This window comes from Ictalurus furcatus, chromosome 6 (assembly GCF_023375685.1).
Source record: "Ictalurus furcatus strain D&B chromosome 6, Billie_1.0, whole genome shotgun sequence".
NCBI classification, from domain to species: domain Eukaryota; kingdom Metazoa; phylum Chordata; class Actinopteri; order Siluriformes; family Ictaluridae; genus Ictalurus; species Ictalurus furcatus.
The window spans coordinates 28,322,360-28,342,692 of record NC_071260.1 but is presented as its reverse complement, the minus strand read 5'-3'; the positions used below and the strand labels follow the sequence as shown (position 1 = coordinate 28,342,692).

Sequence of the window (20,333 nt, the reverse complement as noted above, 5' to 3'; positions counted from 1 at the left end):
AACATGAGGTAATGTGCCAAACATGAGGACCATGAGGAAGATGTGTTGTTCTTTATAGTTTTGCTTTTTATTGCGCAAGCCAACAAATGCAAAATACAGTTGCTAACTTTGTAAAGCCCAAAACAGAATTTTGTTAGCAGTGTGCTCTGTAATCTATATAAAACAACTCCAGTAATAGACTGTTGGATAAATGCAGGATTTAAAATAATAAGATATAAGAAAGATGGTCATTTTCTGAAGTCTGGGTTTGAGTCACTTGAGTAGGTCCTAGTCCAAAAAACGGTACCTGCTCCTCAGTAGCTAAACGTTTTTGAACTCCGGTCTGGGAACAAAAGTCACACCCCTGGTGGTTTGTCCAGTGGAAATGCGGGTAAAGTTCTGAGCTCCTATAAAAAGTTTCCTGTGGAGGAAGTACACATATTGAAACGCATCCTTTCTGGCTGCAGTGCTTCCAGCTATGAGCTTAAAATGTGTATGTGTGTGTGTGTGTGTGTGTGTGTGTGGTCTCTCAGGGAAAGGGCGTTATGGAGAGGTGTGGAGAGGTCAGTGGCAGGGTGAGAACGTGGCCGTGAAAATTTTCTCCTCCAGAGACGAGAAGTCCTGGTTCCGTGAGACTGAGATCTACAACACAGTGCTGCTGAGGCACGAGAACATTCTGGGTATGTCGATTTGTTCTAATCAGCTGTCTGTATTAGGATTAGCCCAAAATAAGAATATTAACATGTTCGTAATGTACGATTAATACAAATTCATATTTCTTTCCCTCTTCTGACAGGCTTTATTGCATCCGACATGACGTCTCGTAACTCCAGCACTCAGCTATGGCTGATCACACATTACCACGAGATGGGCTCGCTGTATGACTATCTGCAGCTGAGCACGCTGGATGCCCCGGCTTGCCTGAGGATGGCGCTGTCCATCGCCAGCGGCCTGGCGCACCTGCATGTAGAGATCTTCGGCACACAAGGCAAGCCGGCCATAGCTCATCGAGACCTGAAGAGCAAAAACATCTTGGTGAATAAAAACGGCCAGTGTTGCATCGCTGACCTGGGTAAGGATACGCCTGAGGCTGGAGACAATTCATTTCATACTAATTAGCAGTTTTGCAATAAAAAAAAAAAATAGACGGCGTGTTTGCAAAAATATTAAAGGAATGGGTTTGGTCATTGTTACTCTTTAAGCAGTGAGTGCATTTATGTACTACTTAGGGCTCCAACAACTAATCGATAGAATTGATAATAATTGATAATTAGAATAATCGACAATGAATTTCATTATGGATTAATTGGGTCGGTGACGTTACTGTAGATAACCTCGTCAGTGACGTCACTTCACGATGGTGAAAACCGCATTTTTATGAATAAAACACGTGAAAAACAGCGGAGGTCACCGAGTGAGCCGCTGCCGGAAAAGTACACGATCCGGGTCGTCCAAAACACGACAATGTTTTACATTAAGCGCTTCAAATATACTCCTAGGTGTATTAACGTGGTTTGTCATGTCAGACACTGCGAAAGATGCGTGTGCTGTTTAATGTGTTCCAGACATGTTTTCTTCAGCGCAGAAATGACATTTTTACCTTTATATCCTTATCTATAAACGTTAGAAATTCACGCCAGTATTTCCATTTTACATAAAGGCTCGTCCTGACAGTCTCCGTTAAACTTCACTGAACGAGCAGGAGTCCACGCATACGCGTCAATCAAACGCCGCGATAGAAAGGAAGCACAATAACTCTGACTAAAATATTCATTTTGATCAAATATGTTGTTTAATGCTATATTTAGCGATGTTCAGAAAGAGAAAGAGTAGTGTTTTTTATGACAGCGGTAACTGTAATGGGGTTATAACACGTCATTGTATATAAATGTAAGAAGTGTCATATATTTACAGAATAAAGGAACATGTTACTTTAAACTTTAAAGCTTTAAACTTCTGCTTTAAAGCTTGTGGACAATCAGATGTTTTTTTTTTGTTTGTTTGTTTTCAAAATATAATGCTAACATTTTAAAAAATCCTTTGCATAATTTATAGCGTAGCCCACATTGATTCAATGTTTACTTTGAATACCTTTTTCATAGCCTTCAATTTGCACAGGTCAACATCGGGCAGAATGTAAAATAACGTTTTTTGGTTTTTTTTCGAAAAAAATACAGAAAATAAAAATTGGCCTTTAAAATCCAACTAAGCGATTAATCGAAGAAATAATCGACAGATTAATCGATTAATAAAATAATCGTTAGTTGCAGCCCTACTACTAATAATAATAAATATACAGGTGCATTTTAAAAAAATTAGAATATCAAATTAGTATATTTTATGTGCAATGAATCTAGCATATATGAACGTTCCACTTTTTTAATTTAATTACGGAAAAAAACGATGATTTTCCATGATATTCGAATTTTTTGGGATGCACCTGTAATGGTGGTTGTTGTTATATACCCAATCAGCACAATCAACATTAGTAATAGCCTAATAGATTTTATTTGTATTGTGTAAAGCAGTCATTCAATAATCAGAGGAAATTTAGCTTTACTCCAGGTCAGATAACCAATTTTAATAGACAACTTTTGATAAGTCCTGTAACTTCATGGTCACTTTATGACTTTTCATTAGTCAAGTGTGTTTTGTTTTTTTTCTTTTTCTTTCCCCTTCTCAATTCATTACTAACATTTGCCATTCTGACCTGCTAATAATAGCGACCAGTGCTATGTCTCTACAGAGAAACCGAGAGCACTTTGTCCTTATTCAGAAAACTCCTACTAAAATGCGGTGAGGCGCTTCCGTCTCACCAGAGCATCAGGTGTCCATTAGGCTCCGAAAATTCAGCCCAGCTTCACTCGGAAGCCTTAATGAAAAATCCATTAAAATGTATACCATGCTGTGAATACTAGGAATCTTTGCTTCACTTCAGAGATGGGATGGGTTCTGGGATCTGAGAGTTTTTGGTAAACAAGGTTTTCGTAAACACCATGAAGATGTGAATGAAACCAGACACATCTCACATCGGGGAGAGGTTTATTTTTGCCGTTGTTTGTCCGTGAAACAGAATTAGAAAAAAAATGCTGTTATGGTCATACTGTACATCATAGTGAATGTAATGTTTTTAACCGCACAGGTTGTTTGTTAGTGGGTTGTTTTTTTCATCACTTGTGCCCAATATAGTTTATTGAGTTTCCATTCCATTTCTGCCTTTTCTTATGGTATTGTTATGTCCACAAGAGGGCAACGTGTATTTTTTCCGTTTTGAAATAATGACTTGACTAGTTTTGAACACAGAATGACTATGAAATGTTTTGATGGCACCATATTAACCTGCACAAGGGTCTTTAAAGGTTAATCTAGTATGTATTTCTATCCTCCCCCCCCCCCCCCCCACCCCTAAGGCCTGGCTGTGATGCATTATCAGGACACAAACGAGCTGGATGTGGGGAATAACCCTAAAGTGGGCACCAAACGCTACATGGCCCCTGAGGTGCTGGATGACTCCATTCAGGTGGACTGTTTCGAGTCATACAAACGAGTGGACATCTGGGCTTTCGGCCTCGTGCTGTGGGAGATCGCCAGACGCACAGTCAGCAACGGTCAGTCAGATTTGACCTCCTCTGATGCCTGCTGTCTAGTCTGATCAAATCTTTTCTTTCTCTCATCATCTTATAGCAACAGCAGAAACATAATTAGCCAACTAGCTATCATGAGCAAACCTGACAGGATTTCTTACTGGATTTTTAACTAATAATCATGAATGATCATGGTCTTCAATGTTAACGCTAGCCAGAAAGTTAACAAGAGCTAACCTTAATGGATTTCTGACAGGATTTTTATCTCGTATTCATAAATTTTCATGCTCTTCAGTGTTAATAATTTCTAATTTCCCTAATTTTTCCTTCTGGGGATCAATAAAGTCTTATCTTATCTTATCTTATCTTAACACTAGTTAGCTAGTTAACATGAGTTAATCCGACAGGATTTCTTAGAGGATTTTTAACTTAAAGTGCTAACCTGGCAAGATATCTGTCAGTATTTTCACTCATAATAATAAACTTTTATAATGTTAAATGTTGAAACTATTTAGCTACTAAAAAATCTAATTGGACAGGTTTTGGGCAAGATTTTTAACTATCCTGCTGAAAAAACCCCCCAAAACAATAGACGCCCTCATAGTATTTGTAATGGTTTTAATGTTTATAATGAGAAATGTATTGGTTTTAATGGAAACTGTAATGGTCCCTATGGGTCTCTACTAGTAATTTGTTGCCTTATATTGGTGGTATGTTATGTCTAGTGGATACCATTAAGGACCAGTAATGATAATGATTTTAATGGTTAGCTGATGGTTTGAAGTGGTATTTTAGTGGAAACCATTAGAATTTCTGTTGGGTTTTTTTCAGCAAGGTCATAATAATACATTTCCACAATCTTCAATGTTAGTGCTAGCTAGCTAGTTAATATGAGTTGTAACTGTCTGGATTTCTGATCGGATCTCATAATCATACATTTTCATAATCTTCAGTGTTAACCCTTATCTGCAAATAAATATGAGATAACCTGACAGGATTATGTAATTCATAATCATAGCTTTTCACGATCTTTAGTGTTAACACTTGCTAGGTAGTTCAATGAGCTTACCTGACAGGATTTTAACTGGTAATGATAACTTTTCATTATCTTCATGATTAATGAGAGTTAACTAGTTGAAATAAACTTGCCTGACAGGATTTATTTCATAATTAAACATGTTTATCTTCTTCATTGCTAACACTAGTCGGCTAGTTAGCATGAGCTAACTTGACAGGATTTCCGGCAGACGTTTAAGTCAGTTAAGTTACACGCTAACATAAATGTTTATCATCCTGTGCTTATAAAACTTTTAATTTTCTGAAATAAAAGCAGTCTGGAATGTTTTTTATTTTATTTTTTATCATAGTTCCCTTGTGGGACCAGAATAGGTGGATGTTCTTTACTGCAAAAAATCATAGGTTACAACTTTCTCCTTTACAGATTCATAGAGGTGATTTTATATATTTTTTTTCTAGAAATGCAAATCTGCTCCCAAATAACTCTTGTTTGATCCCCAGGCCAAAATTTCTGTTAAGTTTGTGCAAAGAAATAAAAAGCAAACAAACTATTTGGTGGAATGGTTCGTGCAAAATGAGTAAAATGTGCAGCATACAGCCATTTTAAAATGCTAAGCAGAGATTTTTAATCAAACTGTATTTATGGAGGTCATGCTAAGCTTGGAATGCAAACTACGCTTAAGCAGGTGTTAGGAAAGTATTTCTCAGGATGAAAACCGAGTGATTCGGCTATATTTATACTTTTAAAGTTTTAATGAAGCTGGAGCACTTTACGCTTTAATGTTCATGAGTAGTCAGTGGTATGCTGTGCTTTGTTGAAAGTGTTAATATAAGATTTTTTAAAATTTTATTTAGGACCTCCATTTGAAGTACAAACTGCTCAGCAGAAGCAGGGATTGTAGGAAGGAAACTGAGAGACTTGATCAGAGATGTTCCTGTAGGATGTCTGGGGGACTGACACAGAGACGGGGTGTGGGAATGTGGGTGGGTGGGAACGCACTAGATCAGCCTGATGTTCTAGCGCTATTAATGGCTGAGACCGAAAGCATATTGTAGATCAGTCATGTGACAGTCGTGCCATCACTAGTGTTTGAAAGCAGTATCTGAAATGGACGCCGATTTCTCTCCTGTTTATGGCTTTAGCCTGCTATTAATAGAGTCTATCAGCAGTACGAAACTCGACCAAGGGCACATTTCCATTGCATAATCCACCTGCATAAGCCACACATTAGACAAATGAGCACAATTCAGCGTTGGTGAACTGTTGGCAACTGATTATTTGGAAATCTGGATCACAAATGTGATCATTGGAAAGTTAAAAATGTTTTTCCCTTCTTTTTTTTTAATGAACCAAGTCATTCATTTAATTTGACTTTGCAGGTATTGTAGAAGACTACAAACCTCCCTTCCATGACGTAGTGCCTAGTGACCCCAGCTTCGAGGACATGAAAAAGGTGGTGTGTATAGACCAGCAAAGACCCAACATCCCCAACAGATGGTTCTCGGACTCTGTGAGTATATATTTGAACGGAATCAGTTAAAATTGTTGAACACTTTTAGGTCCTTAAGTGTTATTCATCATTTTAATTTCCTAACCATAATACAGCACAGGAAAGCTATACTGATATTCTATAAGTGAAAAATCAACCATAAGTAAACCATGATTATTCATATTTAAAATCTACTCGAGTGTGTTTGATTCACGTCCCTCCGTTAAATTTGGAATCAAGTGCACGTTAAATTTAAAAAAGTAGCCCTAAAAAACTATGATTCATAGTTTCGTAGATTTCATGGATATATAGTTTCTGAATTACGCAAGGAATAAATCTGACTCAAATTAACCTCCTAACCTCTAAGGAACCATGGATTTTGAACATGTTGAACATTATGATGCTATATCGGCTTATATATTTTACACAGTTACCAGATGAAAGCCTTAAGGTTAAGAAATGGTACCATAGAGCTATAACCAGCAACTTCTAACCATTAAATGAGAGATTAATTGGTGCGTTGGATTAAGTCAGAGCCTCAACCTGATTCTCTTTGACGGAGTCTCAACCTCAGTTGGCTCACTGTCATGAGATAAACGACTCTTGATTCATTCGCTTCGTTGTTTGATTCCTTATACTTTCTCTGTTTTTCAGACTTTAACATCCATCGCCAAACTCATGAAAGAGTGTTGGTACCAGAACCCGTCGGCAAGGCTCACGGCTTTGCGCATCAAAAAGACTCTGACGAAAATCGATAACTCTTTGGACAAAATCAAAGCGGACATTTGAACTCTTTTCATATGGAAGATCCTCAAAGGCCTTTATGACGTCCAGCGGACGACTCGTCTGGTGATCCAGGAAAAAAACAAAAACAAACACACACACACACAAAAAAAAAAGTGACCACACGGGCACAGTGCTCTCTTAGAGGCACAATGTATTTATTTTAAAACGTACAGCGGGACACGTTTTGGCATCCAAAGATGGCACAGAGGGCATTTAAGAAGACTGCAGATATGTGACCTAGCTTTCACAGAGACTGTTACTGTAGCAAGACCTGGAAAGGAGAAAGTCGCTTTAGAGCTCCAGTTTACTTCTAACGCAGCTTCGATTTTTAGAACTGTCTGGAAACGACGTCTTTCGTTTAGTAATATTGTCCGTGCTTCTTTTTGATTAATTGCACTGGCAGTCGCTGGCATTCCTTACTTGCACTGTTACGGAAGAATTTGGAGGAGAAAAAGACAACAATTTTGCCAAATAAGGCTGTATTTTATATTCCACTAGCATCATATCTTTATCCATTATCAACCACAGAGATAACGCAAGCAACTTTTATTTTTATGTTCCAGTCTTTTTTGTTGTTGTTGTTGTTGTTTACTTTTGCACTGCCATTTACAGTATAATGATAAAAAAAGAGCATCTCTGCCTTCATTTATGTCACTCGAGCTGTAATTTATTTAACTTTTATGTTTTTGAACCGTACAATAGCCACTCTGTTACTGTTTTGCCTGAGATGTTTAACGTGTCACTGAGTTTTATTATTTTATTTTTTTTTTGTATTATTGAGCATTTAGCTATTTTCCTTTTTGTTTGTTTCGTAAGCTTTATTGAGTATAGAATCTAAAGTAAATAAAAAAAAATTCTTAACTCAAAAACATTAAGCAATGCCTGTAAACTGTTTATAAATGAACTTGTGCACTGGCCACAGAACTTAAGTTTTAAAAAAATGTCGGGTTGTTTTATTTCCTATTTAAATATGTAATTGTACTGTAGTAATTAAGACAGTATAGATTTCCACCTAAACTTATTTTTTATGATGTAATGATTAGCAGATTTAATCATAAAACCGTTTATTTGACAGTTTTGGCCATTTTGCCAAATTATTTTAAGAAACAGAGCTACAAATCTCATAATTGGTATTAAATACATCATAGATTAGTGTTGTTGGTTCATAAAATATAAGAACCAATCAGATTTCAATATGCAAATGTCGTCTATTATTACACTAGGTTATCAGGGAAAGTGGGTAGTGTGTGTAGGTTCGGAGGCGTTTCCAATTTCTACGTGCATATGATTTGGATTTCTTTGGGGTGAAAGTGTAGCGCTTCTGCATCTTTCTATTTTCTAATGCCATAATTGTAGAATTGCCATTTAATGCAATTTATTATTTGTTATAAAAAAAAAAAAGAAGGGGTCTAAGAAATAGATCTCACATCAAGACTTTAAATAACTTTTCCATGCCTTATGAACAAAACCAGAGTTATAATACACACTCCACATGACTTGACTGTGTCGACCACATCAATGCAAACTTGGGTCAAAATACGAGATATGAGAGCCGATACACTGACCCTGTCTCGCTCTGTTTGACTTTAGAAATTAGCGGTGTTTTTGGCAAAATGAAGGTTTTTAATTGTGAAAAAATATAGCCAAAGATGCCAAGCATGGCATTCCTTTGCATGAATTTATCATCATAAAAAATATGATCATGTGAACTGAAAAATCTGTGGAAAAAAGAGGGGGTGGAGACCATTTTATCGGAATTACAACTGTTAAATGTGATTTATTGTTTTATGGGAACATTTAAAGCCACTGCATAGAGGATTAAGTTAATTTTAAGATGTACAGGCGTATTATTATATATTAAAATCAATTAATCAAAAACCAAAGTTCATTTTATTGTCCAGAGGCAGATTTTAGGGTTGCAGGAGGACATACAGCTCCTTACCACTGTATATACCACTGTATCCTTCACATTGAAAACTTCTTTTTAGGTGTGAATAGAGTTGGATAGCTTTTTGCTACTAAGTACATATCCAGCCAATGTTTTTACTCTTTTTTTTGGCAGCAGTTCCATCAGCCTTTCTTTTCTCCTCGTTGTTGTTTTACAGACTTTTTGAAACACTTTTGTAAGTCAAGTTTTTCAAGGTCTATTGTAACTTTTAAGCAAATTCACTCTTACTCTGGTTGTTTACACAGTCCCCTCTGAAAGTATTGGAACAGCAGGGCCAATTCCTTTTTTTTTTTTTTTAAATAAACTGAAGACACTTCTGTTTGAGATGAAAAGATGAATGAGACGATAGATCAGAATTTCAGCTTTCATTTCCTGATGTTTACATGTAGATGTGTTAAACAACTTAGAACATGGCACCTTTTGTGTCAGACTATCAAATTTTTAGGAACAGATAGTCTTAAAGTAAATTAAAGTTAATAACACTTAATGTTTGTTTGCATATCCTTTGCTTACAATAACTGCATTAAGTCAGTGACCCACTGACATCACAAAACTGTTGCATTCTACTTTTGTGATGCTTTTCCAGGCTTGTACTGCAGCTTCTTTCAGTTGTTGCTTGTTTTCGGTGGTTTATCCCTTCAGTTTCCTCCTGAAATGCTTCCCAATTGGGTTAAGGTCTGGTGGTTGACTTGGCCAGTTTAAAACCTTCCACTTTTCCCCTGATAAAGTCCTTTGTTGAGTTGGCAGTGCTTTTTGGGTCATTGTCTTGCTGCATGATGAAGTTCCTCCTGATTAGACTGGATGCGTTTCCCTGTATATTGCCAGACGAAATGTTTTATTCTGCTGCTACCATCATGAGTTGCATCATCAATAAAGATTAGAGAGCCTGTTCTAGAAGCAAGCTCAAACCATGACACTACCTCCACTGTGCTTGCATGTTTTGGATCATGAGCAGATCTTTCTCCACACTTTGAAAACACCCAAAACTGTATACGGTCCCATAAAGAAGACGAACTGTATGTCGGTACGTGAAAATCTGGAGGGACGTCGGACGGCGTGTCGCGGTGACGTAATGACGTGTGCCGTTAATCGCTCTATGTTCTATAACGTAAAACCTGAACATGAAAAGTATATTCTAAAAGCAATTCATGTACACACCTTAATCAGAATATTGTCTTATTCACAATAAGGCCAATAATTAGATTATTGTTGTCCATGTAAACGTAGCTAATGTTTATCAACTCTTGTTGTTTTCCTTTGCTGACCTGTTCCAACTCTAGTACATCAGCAGTTTCCTTCTTTTTCAGGACATTCCAAATTGTTGTCTTGGCTGTACCCAGTGCTTACGCAATAGCTCTGATAAATTTTTTCCCTAGGTTGGTCTGCCACCAAAGGTCCCATGTTGTTTAACACATCTAGTGTGATTTAATCTTGTGTGATCTAATTCTGATATATTGTCTGATATTCATCTTTTGATCTCAAACCCAAATGTCTTCAGTGTACAGCCTTTTCGCTCCAATACTTTCGAAGGGGACTGTATATTTAAAAACTATGATTAACATCAATAAAGGCTAGTGCAAATGAATGGAAATGCTTTCACTAATTGAAAGAATCAAGTAGAAGATCTTTTCGAAGTGTGATCAGGAAATATCTGAGTTGCCAGGTATTGACCGACTAATCCTCTGGAAATGCATTATAGCGTAATGGACCATGTGTTACAATTAGGTGCAACTTTACCTTATAACCTTCAGTTTGACTAGAAACCGAGCACAGTGAAGCAGAGGATGGCAAATACACTTGTTTAAAGCAGAAGTGCTTTTAACATTGCTGCAAATGCACTGTGGATTTGCTTAAGTGAATTTGGAGTAGGTCTATTTCGTTAGTCTAATTTATTCTGCATTCAAAATAAATAAACGCTTTCAAAAATGTAGTACAAGAAGCCAGTTTTTTTTTTTTGTTTTGTTTTGTTTTTCTGCTTCTTTTTTAGAACTCTGTTTCAGGATGCCATTTTATTTTACAATATACTCAGACAAAATTCCATTCAGTTCACTATGCAAGCAGGTATGGCTGTTGTTTGGCCGCTGGTCTTTGGCACAGTAAGTGTGACGTGTATTTGGGAGAGAATCAGGCTAAGGGTAGAGCGAGTATGTCAAAGTTGGAGCACTGTGTACTCTGCTGCCCAGTGAAACAGTAAGCAGTGCAGGCATTTCAAAATATAATTATACATGTGTAAATCTGGCATCTGCCATCTATACCCACTCAGTAAACTCAGTCACTACTGGATAAAACTTCATTTTATTTTTATTAATTTAAATTTTTAAACCTTAATGTCTCAGCACAGTATTTAATTCTAAAGTGCTGCCAAAATCCTCTTTCCTGTGAATTACCAGTGTGGTCTTCTAGTAATTGATTACTGTACTTTAATGTTATTTTTTTTTAAATGTTTTTAAAAAATCTTTTGGAAATGTTATATATTCCTCTACAGCGACTACATTTAATCGAGATTAGGCGTACTAATTGTTTATCAATGTGCACTTAAGGACACGCACTTTGCCTCGAGCTTATTTTTAGATGCTACACTCAATAATATGACGTTAAAGTTAAGAATGTCCACATTCAGTGGAATTTAATTGAGATTTATTTTGATAGCACTTTAACAATATATTTGTCACAAAGATACATATATCACAAATGAGCAAGACTGGGGTGACGGTGGCAAGGAAAAACTCCCTGAGACGACATGAGGAACCAGACTCAAAAGGGAATCCATCCTCCTCTGGGTGAGGGGATAGTGAGATTATAAATCATTAATCTTTTACAGCTATATACTATAAAGTCAAACAGTACTAGGTGTCTTGAAAGGTTATTCAGTATGGGCATACTGTGAATAAGTCTTGGAATTAGCACAGGAAAGTCTTTGATTACACCTAGTAGAAGTTCCTCTAATCATTCTTATTTTACTGTTTTTATGTCGGTAAAACACTATTTTTCTTGTATGCACATACATTTGGTTTGGACAAAATGTAAATAGACTTTTAATGATAATTTAGAGTGTATGTAAACAGTTTGTGCAAGCTACAATTGAGGAAAAAAAAAGAAGGGGGGCTCATCAATTACAACAAAGGCCAATTGTTACACTAACAAACTACAATGGTGACACTCACTCTGCACATGCTCAGTAGCATCCTCTTCTTACCTGCAGAGGAACGCTAATTTAATCATAGCTCTGTAGAATTGGTTTTTGTTTAAAGTCAGATTTTGATGAATGCATGACTGTAATTTCAGGAGAACTTTTCAAATTGTTCATTTTGTATGCAAACCAAACCAAGTCGCATATTAGATTTCAATTGTTGGCAGTGTGGGGTCAGTTATCAGCGTTATCCATACAAGACATTTAAAAAAACAAGACATTCCACTTACTGGAAAATGGATTCCTTACCTCTGATCTAGGAAAACAAAAAAAAAATTTTTTAAAAATGACTGCTCAACTCAGAATTCCTACTGGGAAAGTTAGGATTGTCTCCTCAAATCAGAGTTGAAGATTAAACACACTCAAGCTCTCTTACTCTTTAATATGTTCTGCCATTGGAATGATTGTTGTCATGAGCTGCATCTCAGACAAAAAATTCTGACCTTAGATTCAGAATGATCTACTAACCAAGAAAATCCAGAAGGTTTTAAGGCTTCATGGGAGATTTTTTTTTTTTTTAATGCAAACACTCAGTGTTGGTACTCAATAACAATCTAGAATAGTACATAAAGTATACGATTTAAGAAATGACATTAGTTTGTTTATTCAGTGACAGACATTAATGCTTTCTTTAATTTCTGAGGATATGCACAAGTGACGCTCCAAACAACTGCAGGAGACCTGCGGAAGCCATTTTACATATGCGTAATTTAAAGCAATTACAGGCTAATTGAGCCTTTACAATTGACCCTACACTCAAGGTGTTGGCTGTAACATTTTTGGCCCTTTGGTTTTATTGTACATTTTCTTTGATACTAACCTAAAAATACTATTTGTTTATTATGAATGGTCACCAGACATATGCATGCATCATGTGTCCAAAAAAAAAAAAAAAATACTACTGATTTATAAGAAAACCACAAAATGATATTTTTTGGCGTATTTCAAACAGTCCCCTTTGAAAGTTTTAGAACAGCAAGGCCAATTCTATTGTTTAACCCCCCCGATGAAGTCCTTTGTTGAGTTGGCAGTGCTTTTTGGATCATTGTCACGCTGCATGATACAGTTCCTCCCAATTAGATTGGATGCATTTCTCTGTAAATTGGCAGACAAAATGTTTCTGTATTCTGAATTCATTCTGCTGCTACCATCATTTACATTCACATTTATGGCATTTGGGAGACACCCTTATCCAGAGCAACTTACAGAAGTGCTTTGAAGTCTCTATCAATAAATGCATCCCGATACTGGTTCACTAGGTCACGGACTAAGAATATCATCAGTCTTAAAACTCTGTTGGGAGGTAACATAGTAAGAAAAACACAGACAACACAAGTTGTTTTTTTTTTTGTTTGTTTTTTTTTTTTTTTAATGAAAAGTGCTAATTTAAGCACTTTAGGAAGAGGTATGTCTTTAGGTGTCATTTTAAGGCCGCCAGTGACTCAGCTGTTCGGACATCTAGGGGAAGTTCATTCCACCACCTAGGTGCCAAAACTTAGAAGAGTCTTGATACATGCCTTTCTTGTACCCTGAGAGATGGTGACACCAGTCTAGCTGTGCTAGAGGATCGGAGGGAGCGTGGTACAGTGCGAGGTATGATAAGTGATTTCAGGTAAATGGGTGTTTTTTCAATCTTCCCATTATAAAAGGTGGCAAAGTCTTTGGCAGTCAGGGAGGATGGAGCAGGAGGAGCCGGTGGGTTGAGTAGTGAAGAAAAGATGTTGTGGCGCTTGCGAGGGTCTTGTGCAGAAGTTTCCAGCTTTTCCTTGTAGAAGGCAGTCTTAGCAGAAGTCACTTCAGATGAAAATTTGGACAGGGTAAGAAATCTTCCTGGGTTTAGAGGATAGAGGGCACAGAAGATCTATGGATGAGGAAAGTTAGGAGAGGAAAGTGTCTGTGGCAATGGTAGGGAGGAAAACGAGTCGGGGTTTGGAAGGAATGATAGGGTGCAGGAAGCTATGGAGGAAGGAGAGATAGAATGGAGGTTTCGACAGGTAGGAGAGAAGTATTTATAGCTGGTTTTAGGCAGGATAGGGAGGGTGATGGTGAAGGATACCATGTGATGATTGGAGGTGTAGAGTGGAGTAGCATTGATGTCTGTAGCTAGAGAGGGGCGCCTGAAGACCAGGTCCAGGGCATTTCCTCCCTTGTGTGTGGGTGGGCAACCGTTGAATGTTAAAGAAAGGAATGCCGAAGAGGGAGAAGGCAAGAGGACTCAAGCTTGTCAGAGGGGAGGTTGAAGTCTCCAAGGATTGTAAAAGGGGTGCTGTCTGTAGGGAAAATACTGAGGAGCATGTCCATTTCTTCAACAAAGCCTCCTAGGGGACCAGGAGGGTGGTAGATGACGATGATGAGAAGGTTGATCAGGGAGGTAACTGTAAGATGAGATGTTGAGATGAGACAGGGAGAGAGGTGTGAAGCACCATCTCCGAGAAAACAGCAGACCTGTACCACCACCCCTGCCAGTTTCTCATGGAGTGTGAGAGAAAGCATAAGCAGAGGATAGAGCAGCCGGTGTAACTGAGTTCTGTGGAGATATCCAGGTCTCAGTTAGGGCCAGAAACTCAAGGGAGTAATGGGAAGTTAAAGCTATATATATATAAATATATCTTTTAATGTTGTCTACTATGCTTCTTTGTGATCTTAACTATGTACATCACATTGGTGATGTACATTATAACTGACCCCACTCTAGCCTAGGCTTTTTTTTTTCCAGTGCCAATAACTTGTATATAAATGCAGTCCAGGGTGCGGGTGCGAGTGCGTGCGCTCTGTCGGTAGGCTCGCGCTCTAATCGGTTTATATTCCGGTGTGGGCCGGAGGCGGGGCGGAGCGGATTACCCCCTCGACCTTTTATCCGAGCGCTCCGTTTTCTTCACCGCGGTTAAGAGTGCAGTAACGGCGCGGAGTGAAGAAGAAAATCGTGCGATGCGAGTGTCGCAGGGAAAAGCAGCGGGCTTGCGAGCAGACCCATGCGCGCGCGTGTGAAGAGGAAACGCGGATGTAGCACATGGATTGTTTCGGTCTCAGGTGTGCGACGCTGCTGCTCGCGGTGACGCTCGCGCCGCTCGTCACAGGTAAGCAGATCCGCTCCGTTCATGAAATTCACAGGCACTGCTTTCTAGGAATAACTTTGGCGAGTTCCGAGGATTGCTTTTATGCCCCGTGTGAACCAGATTGACCTCTCATAAAACTTCATACCTTATTTATTTATTTATTTATTTATTTATTTACAAGAGGACTCTGAACCCTGTGCACTTATAAACGCACGCGCAATATTGCAACGCGTCTGTGCACCAGAGAGAAGTCGGAACAACTGGATGGGATTTTCTGTTTAAACGAGGAATAAAGTGTAGTTTCTGTCTCTAACACCTCCATCTGAGTGCAGGCTTCTCTCAGTCCTAGGGCTCATGAAGGTGTCCCTGAAGTGTATTCTACACGGTGGTGTGTGTTTCCCTGCTCTGATAGCCATGACTCTACTCATCACTTAGTGAGAACACCTCATGGGGTTGAAATGCTGTGTTAGATCAGCTCAAACATTAAAATGTGTAGTACTATTTGAGAAAACAACAACAACAACAACAACAAAAAACCCCTGTCTTTACCAAAAAGACTATGCAATTAATCGTTTGTTAATTTGCTTTTGCAATACTGATATCATACTGTTGTTGTCTGTCGCCTGTAATGTCTGTCTAATCCTGAGTGTATGAAACAATTTTTCTATGAATGCATTGATCAATTGTGACATAAACAAACAAACAAACAACTTCTTGAGATCCAAACACGTTTGTGCCTTGTAGTTTATCATGGGACAGGGGACTGTCTCAGTATGAGAACATTGCATTTTCTCCCAGAGACTTGGTGTGTTTATCTTCACAGGTCCCTCATATGAGAACAGTTCTTCCAGAATTGTTCCCGGTTGAAGAAACTGTACAAAATCATGTTGCTGCTAAGTGGTAATTGTACAGTGTGTTAATCCAGGAGGAATTCTGGAAGAACTGTTGTCATATGAGGGTCTTATGAAGATAAACATGCAAAGAAGCTGGGAAAATGCAATGTTCTTGTATTAGATAGATAGATAGATAGATAGATAGTTATTTATTCACCAGTTTGTTGTAAGACATTTTTCAGCTGCACTGTAAAACTAAAAATGTTATAAATACACACATGCTACTATTGTCCATATCTTGTAGCTTTACTTTACAAGCTTTGAATGTGGCACTGATGTCCTACGCGTCACTGAGTTAAGTGTGTGTAATGAGACTAAACGTAACCTCCTGTCCTTTACTAATCTAGTTTTTAATGAGATTTGTAGTGAAGTTTATATTCGCATTGTACACTTTACTTTGTTTTGGGGTTGTGGTGCTGTTGAAGCTCGGAGCTCTGAAACACCGGAGACTGTCTCAGTGTTTACTAAATAGATTTCCGATCAATTTTTGTCCTTTATTTTTTTTTCCTGTCATATATTTTCTTTGTTCATCTTTTTCTTAATGGCTTGTTTTTATGTTTTTTTTTTCTTTCTATAACTGAATCTTCAATTAGTTTCATTTCCATTTCATTTTAATCTGCACTCCGATTCTTTCTGAGATAGAATCTGCTATTGGTAGGGGCAGGTGATTTTTATTAGAATTTGATCCTGCGTATTTAAAAACGCAGTGTTTCAGTGGTTGATGTTTTGGAGAAAAATGCCTCCTTATGGTCAAGTCCCGTATTGTCTCTGGCTTTTACTGTGTCTCTTCATTCTTAAGGATTCCTTCTGCTGATCCATAGTTTACTGTGATGTCTCGAAAGACTTGTCACTGGTCTTATATTCGTCTTCCAGATTTAAAGCTACAATGAGCGATTTTAAAAGATTTTTTACCTCTGGTAAAACATTTGTATTTTTTTTTTTTTTTTTTTTTTAAGCTTTTAAATAATTTGTTTTCCAGAAAACAGACATTTTGCACTAATAGTCAGTGTTAGTTCTTGCATTAAGACATCTCTTTATTCAGGACAGACCCAATTTTTTCACTGTTTTATAAAATGAAGATAGGCTTATTTTATTGAAGTAATTGATGTACCTTAAACTCAAGATGATGGGGCTGGAAATGGAAACAGTATAATAGATTAGATATTAACATAGCTAGACATGTGCAACATTTTGGGCATGATTTAATTATTTTGCTGAATGAACGAGGAGTTCTTGTGCTCTGTCGTAAATGCCCGTTGTCAAGAATACTTTATCAAATCTGCAGTTGTCCCTGAAGCTTTTCTTTCTCAAGCTGAACTCAAACCTACCAAGGGTTATTGCAAAAGGTATTGCTGCAACTGGCAGTCCTAGAAATATTCCCAGGAGAACATTTTTTTAATGTTGTGTTCGAGTGGCCTTAAGTGGCCCTGGCGTGTTTTTGTGTGTACTCTTAGAAACCTTGAAATTCTACTTTTGATTCCCATAGATACCTTATAATTCTTTTTCACGTTTATCCAACATGAGACAGAGTACAAGTCAAGATTCAGCTATTAAAGTATACACGCTCTGAAAACCTTTTCCATCAGTTGATCACAAAGCATGGTGGCACGGTGACACGTTTGGTAACATTGCTGCTCCTGGGTCCTCTGTTTGATCCTAAACTTGGGTTACTGTCTGTGGAGGTTCTGTACCTGTTCTCTCTAGGCTCTCTAGTTATTTCCCGCTTCTCATGGCTACGCTAAATTGCCGCAATGGGTGAATGTGTGTGTGCATGGTGCTCTGTGATGGATAGGCATCCCATTCAGGGTGTATTCCCATTTCGCATTCGAGATCCACTTCGACACTGACCAGGACCGAGTTACTTATGATGAATAAATGAAAAGAAACTTTGTACATTAACACTTTTATCCAAAGCCAGTTAGAACAGGGACATGAACTACATCTGACAAGTCGAGGAGTTAAGAGCTTTGCACTAGGGTCCAACAGTGGCAGTGTTTGGATTTGAACTCATGACTTTCTGCTCAGGAAACCTTTACCATTGTGCCATTACTGGTGCTTATAATTTATGAAGTAATTGAGCAAAAAATACATCTAATTATAGTAAACAATAGCCAGTGAATGATTGTTCTTGCCCACTGCTGAAATATTGTGCATGGGACTGATTTTGAACAGTTATTAACTATTTACCTAGGATGTGACCAATGTGCTAACTACATCTGACAGTGTGTACATAACTGAATAGTGTACTAACATAAAAATGTATCTAAAAATCCACTGACTTGTCGCTTAACTGTTTTGTGAAGTGTGTTCAACCTTGTGAGGTGATTCTACTTCTCACCTTGTCTTTGAGTGTGTCCAGAGGAGGATATTAGCATGGACTTTGAGGACAACAATGCTTTTTTTTTTTTTTTTTTTTTTTGGCTCATGCAGCTGAAAGAAGTTTAGAGAAAAACTAGCTAAAACAAATGCTGGAAATTTCACTGTCACTTCCTTCTGGGTTTAAATATGCTTATGCGACCATGAAGGGGTGGAAGAGCCATTTGAAAAATGCAGCAAGGGAAAAAAAAAATCATTTTTATGTGGATGGAAGTGTAGTCAGGGTTTTCTTTAACTGAAGAAGTCCTGGTTTCTACAGTGCGCAAGAGAAAATCACTTCAGACGGGGGAAAACAATCTTTTCAGAATTTGAAGGATTTTGCTTGGCCTGAAATGTTGCTCTTTTAATATCTATCCTGTGTGATTTTTTATGCTGCTGTTACTATTTCAATACCTTATTCCATGAAGCACATTGTTTTCATATGTCTGTTCTTTCCCAACAGGAACGAGTTCATTTAAAGGACAGATTCTACAACTGAATTGTAATATAACGGCACTAAATAAGGAAAATAAACCGGGAAGGAATTGTTATAAATAAACACGTTTGTTTATTGGGCAGAGTGTTTACATGCTACGTTCTATGGTTTACTATGGGGGTTTCTTGAATACAATCCTGGAAATTACCGATCCTGTCAGGATAGAAATGTTACATTATAGGATAAAGGTCAGAAGAACTTTGTATTGATTTGCAGTGACTCTTACTTTTAACGGGACAAGTGGACCCACATCTGTAAGACTCACTTTCTGACAGATGAGAATTCACAAGTTGTGATGCGGTGTAGCCATTCCTGTGATGGAACACATGGAAATTCAGTTTGTGGTTGTGATAAGTGTAGTCTTAGTTGTACCAAGTCTATTCTTTGGAAGGTACCAACATATTTGGGAAAATGTACCTATTATGTACAGCTTTGTCCCATTTCCCTTGTTTCTGTGCCTTTACGCGGTCAATAAGAAAGATTTAAATGCTACATTCTAGCTAGGCAAATTGTTCGTGTCAGTCATTACTCATGGGCCATGGAGCATCTGATATCTTTCTGATATACTTTTCTGGCCACAAGGTTCAGGATCTTGAAGGTTATAATCTGATTGGTTCTGCCCAGTTCCATGTAGACACAGTGATCTGTTTCGAAGCAAGCTACAGTCACTGGACTGAAAAATTTTCACAGACTCCCATCTTTAAAATTTCTTAGAGTTTTCTATGAAGCACTTATTGGTGAGTAAACAAGATAATCACAGATGTTTGCTGACGGGCTATGGGGAAAAGGTCTGTAGTTGCTCATGTGAAATGTCAGCCATATTGCTTCTTTCTTCAGAAGTAGGCAGATCTTGGCCAATGGGTGAATGGAATTTATCTTCTTCAGTGGCATAGAATCTGTTTTCTGGATTGTTCTTTGAAACAGGAGAGTTCAACTTTTTTTTTACCAGGACAGGTGCGAGTGGGGCAGTTTGAGATTAGCACGGTGTTAGGCTAAGCAGCCTTACCCAGATTTACTTGCAGTCTAAAGTCCTGGATCCTGTTGCGTAACCTGAAAAAGCACAACTCTCTCAGCTAGTGGCCACAAGATGGCTAACAGCCATAGAAGTTAAGTAGATTATACCCATCTCTATGTGTCTATATCTAGCTATTAGTTGGGGAGCGACATGAGGACAATGGAAGGTATTTTTCTTTTTGGACTGCCAGGGGATCTCTTCTAGGGTCCCATTTGTGGACTTCAGTTTGACATTTAATAGAGTTATTTAGGATTTTCTCCATTCCCAGCATACCTACCTCCACCTGTAACTGGATCTGCAGCTTTCTGACTGGTGAAGGCAGCAGATAAGGCTGAGGTAACTCACATCTGGAACCCTGACTATTATTAGTGGTGCACCACAGAGATATGTGCTTTCCCCATTGCTCTTCCACTACAATAATAACTGTATCTCCAATGACCCTTCTGTTGAACTTTTGCAGACAACACAACAATCATTAGTCTCAACAAGGATTGTGACTATTCTGCATACAGGCAGGAAGTTAA

General features: G+C 38.0%; 2 protein-coding genes across 4 annotated transcripts in view; both read left to right on the top strand.

Moving 5' to 3' along the window:
* Nucleotides 1–11,285, top strand: part of LOC128609089 (activin receptor type-1) — a 62,521-nt gene extending 51,236 nt beyond the window's left edge. For all 3 annotated transcript variants that reach the window (XM_053627456.1, XM_053627457.1, XM_053627455.1), the window contains 5 exons: nucleotides 513–659; nucleotides 776–1,051; nucleotides 3,390–3,587; nucleotides 5,961–6,091; nucleotides 6,725–11,285. In XM_053627456.1, coding sequence (XP_053483431.1) covers nucleotides 513–659; nucleotides 776–1,051; nucleotides 3,390–3,587; nucleotides 5,961–6,091; nucleotides 6,725–6,859 — 887 coding nt within the window. In that variant the 3' untranslated portion in view covers nucleotides 6,860–11,285. The remainder of the gene's footprint in view (nucleotides 1–512; nucleotides 660–775; nucleotides 1,052–3,389; nucleotides 3,588–5,960; nucleotides 6,092–6,724) is intronic.
* A 1,393-nt stretch (nucleotides 11,286–12,678) lies between these two features.
* The window catches only part of LOC128609088 (activin receptor type-1C), a 42,590-nt gene continuing 34,935 nt past the window's right edge, over nucleotides 12,679–20,333 (top strand). The window contains exon 1 of the mRNA XM_053627454.1: nucleotides 12,679–15,071. Coding sequence (XP_053483429.1) covers nucleotides 15,005–15,071 — 67 coding nt within the window. The 5' untranslated portion in view covers nucleotides 12,679–15,004. The remainder of the gene's footprint in view (nucleotides 15,072–20,333) is intronic.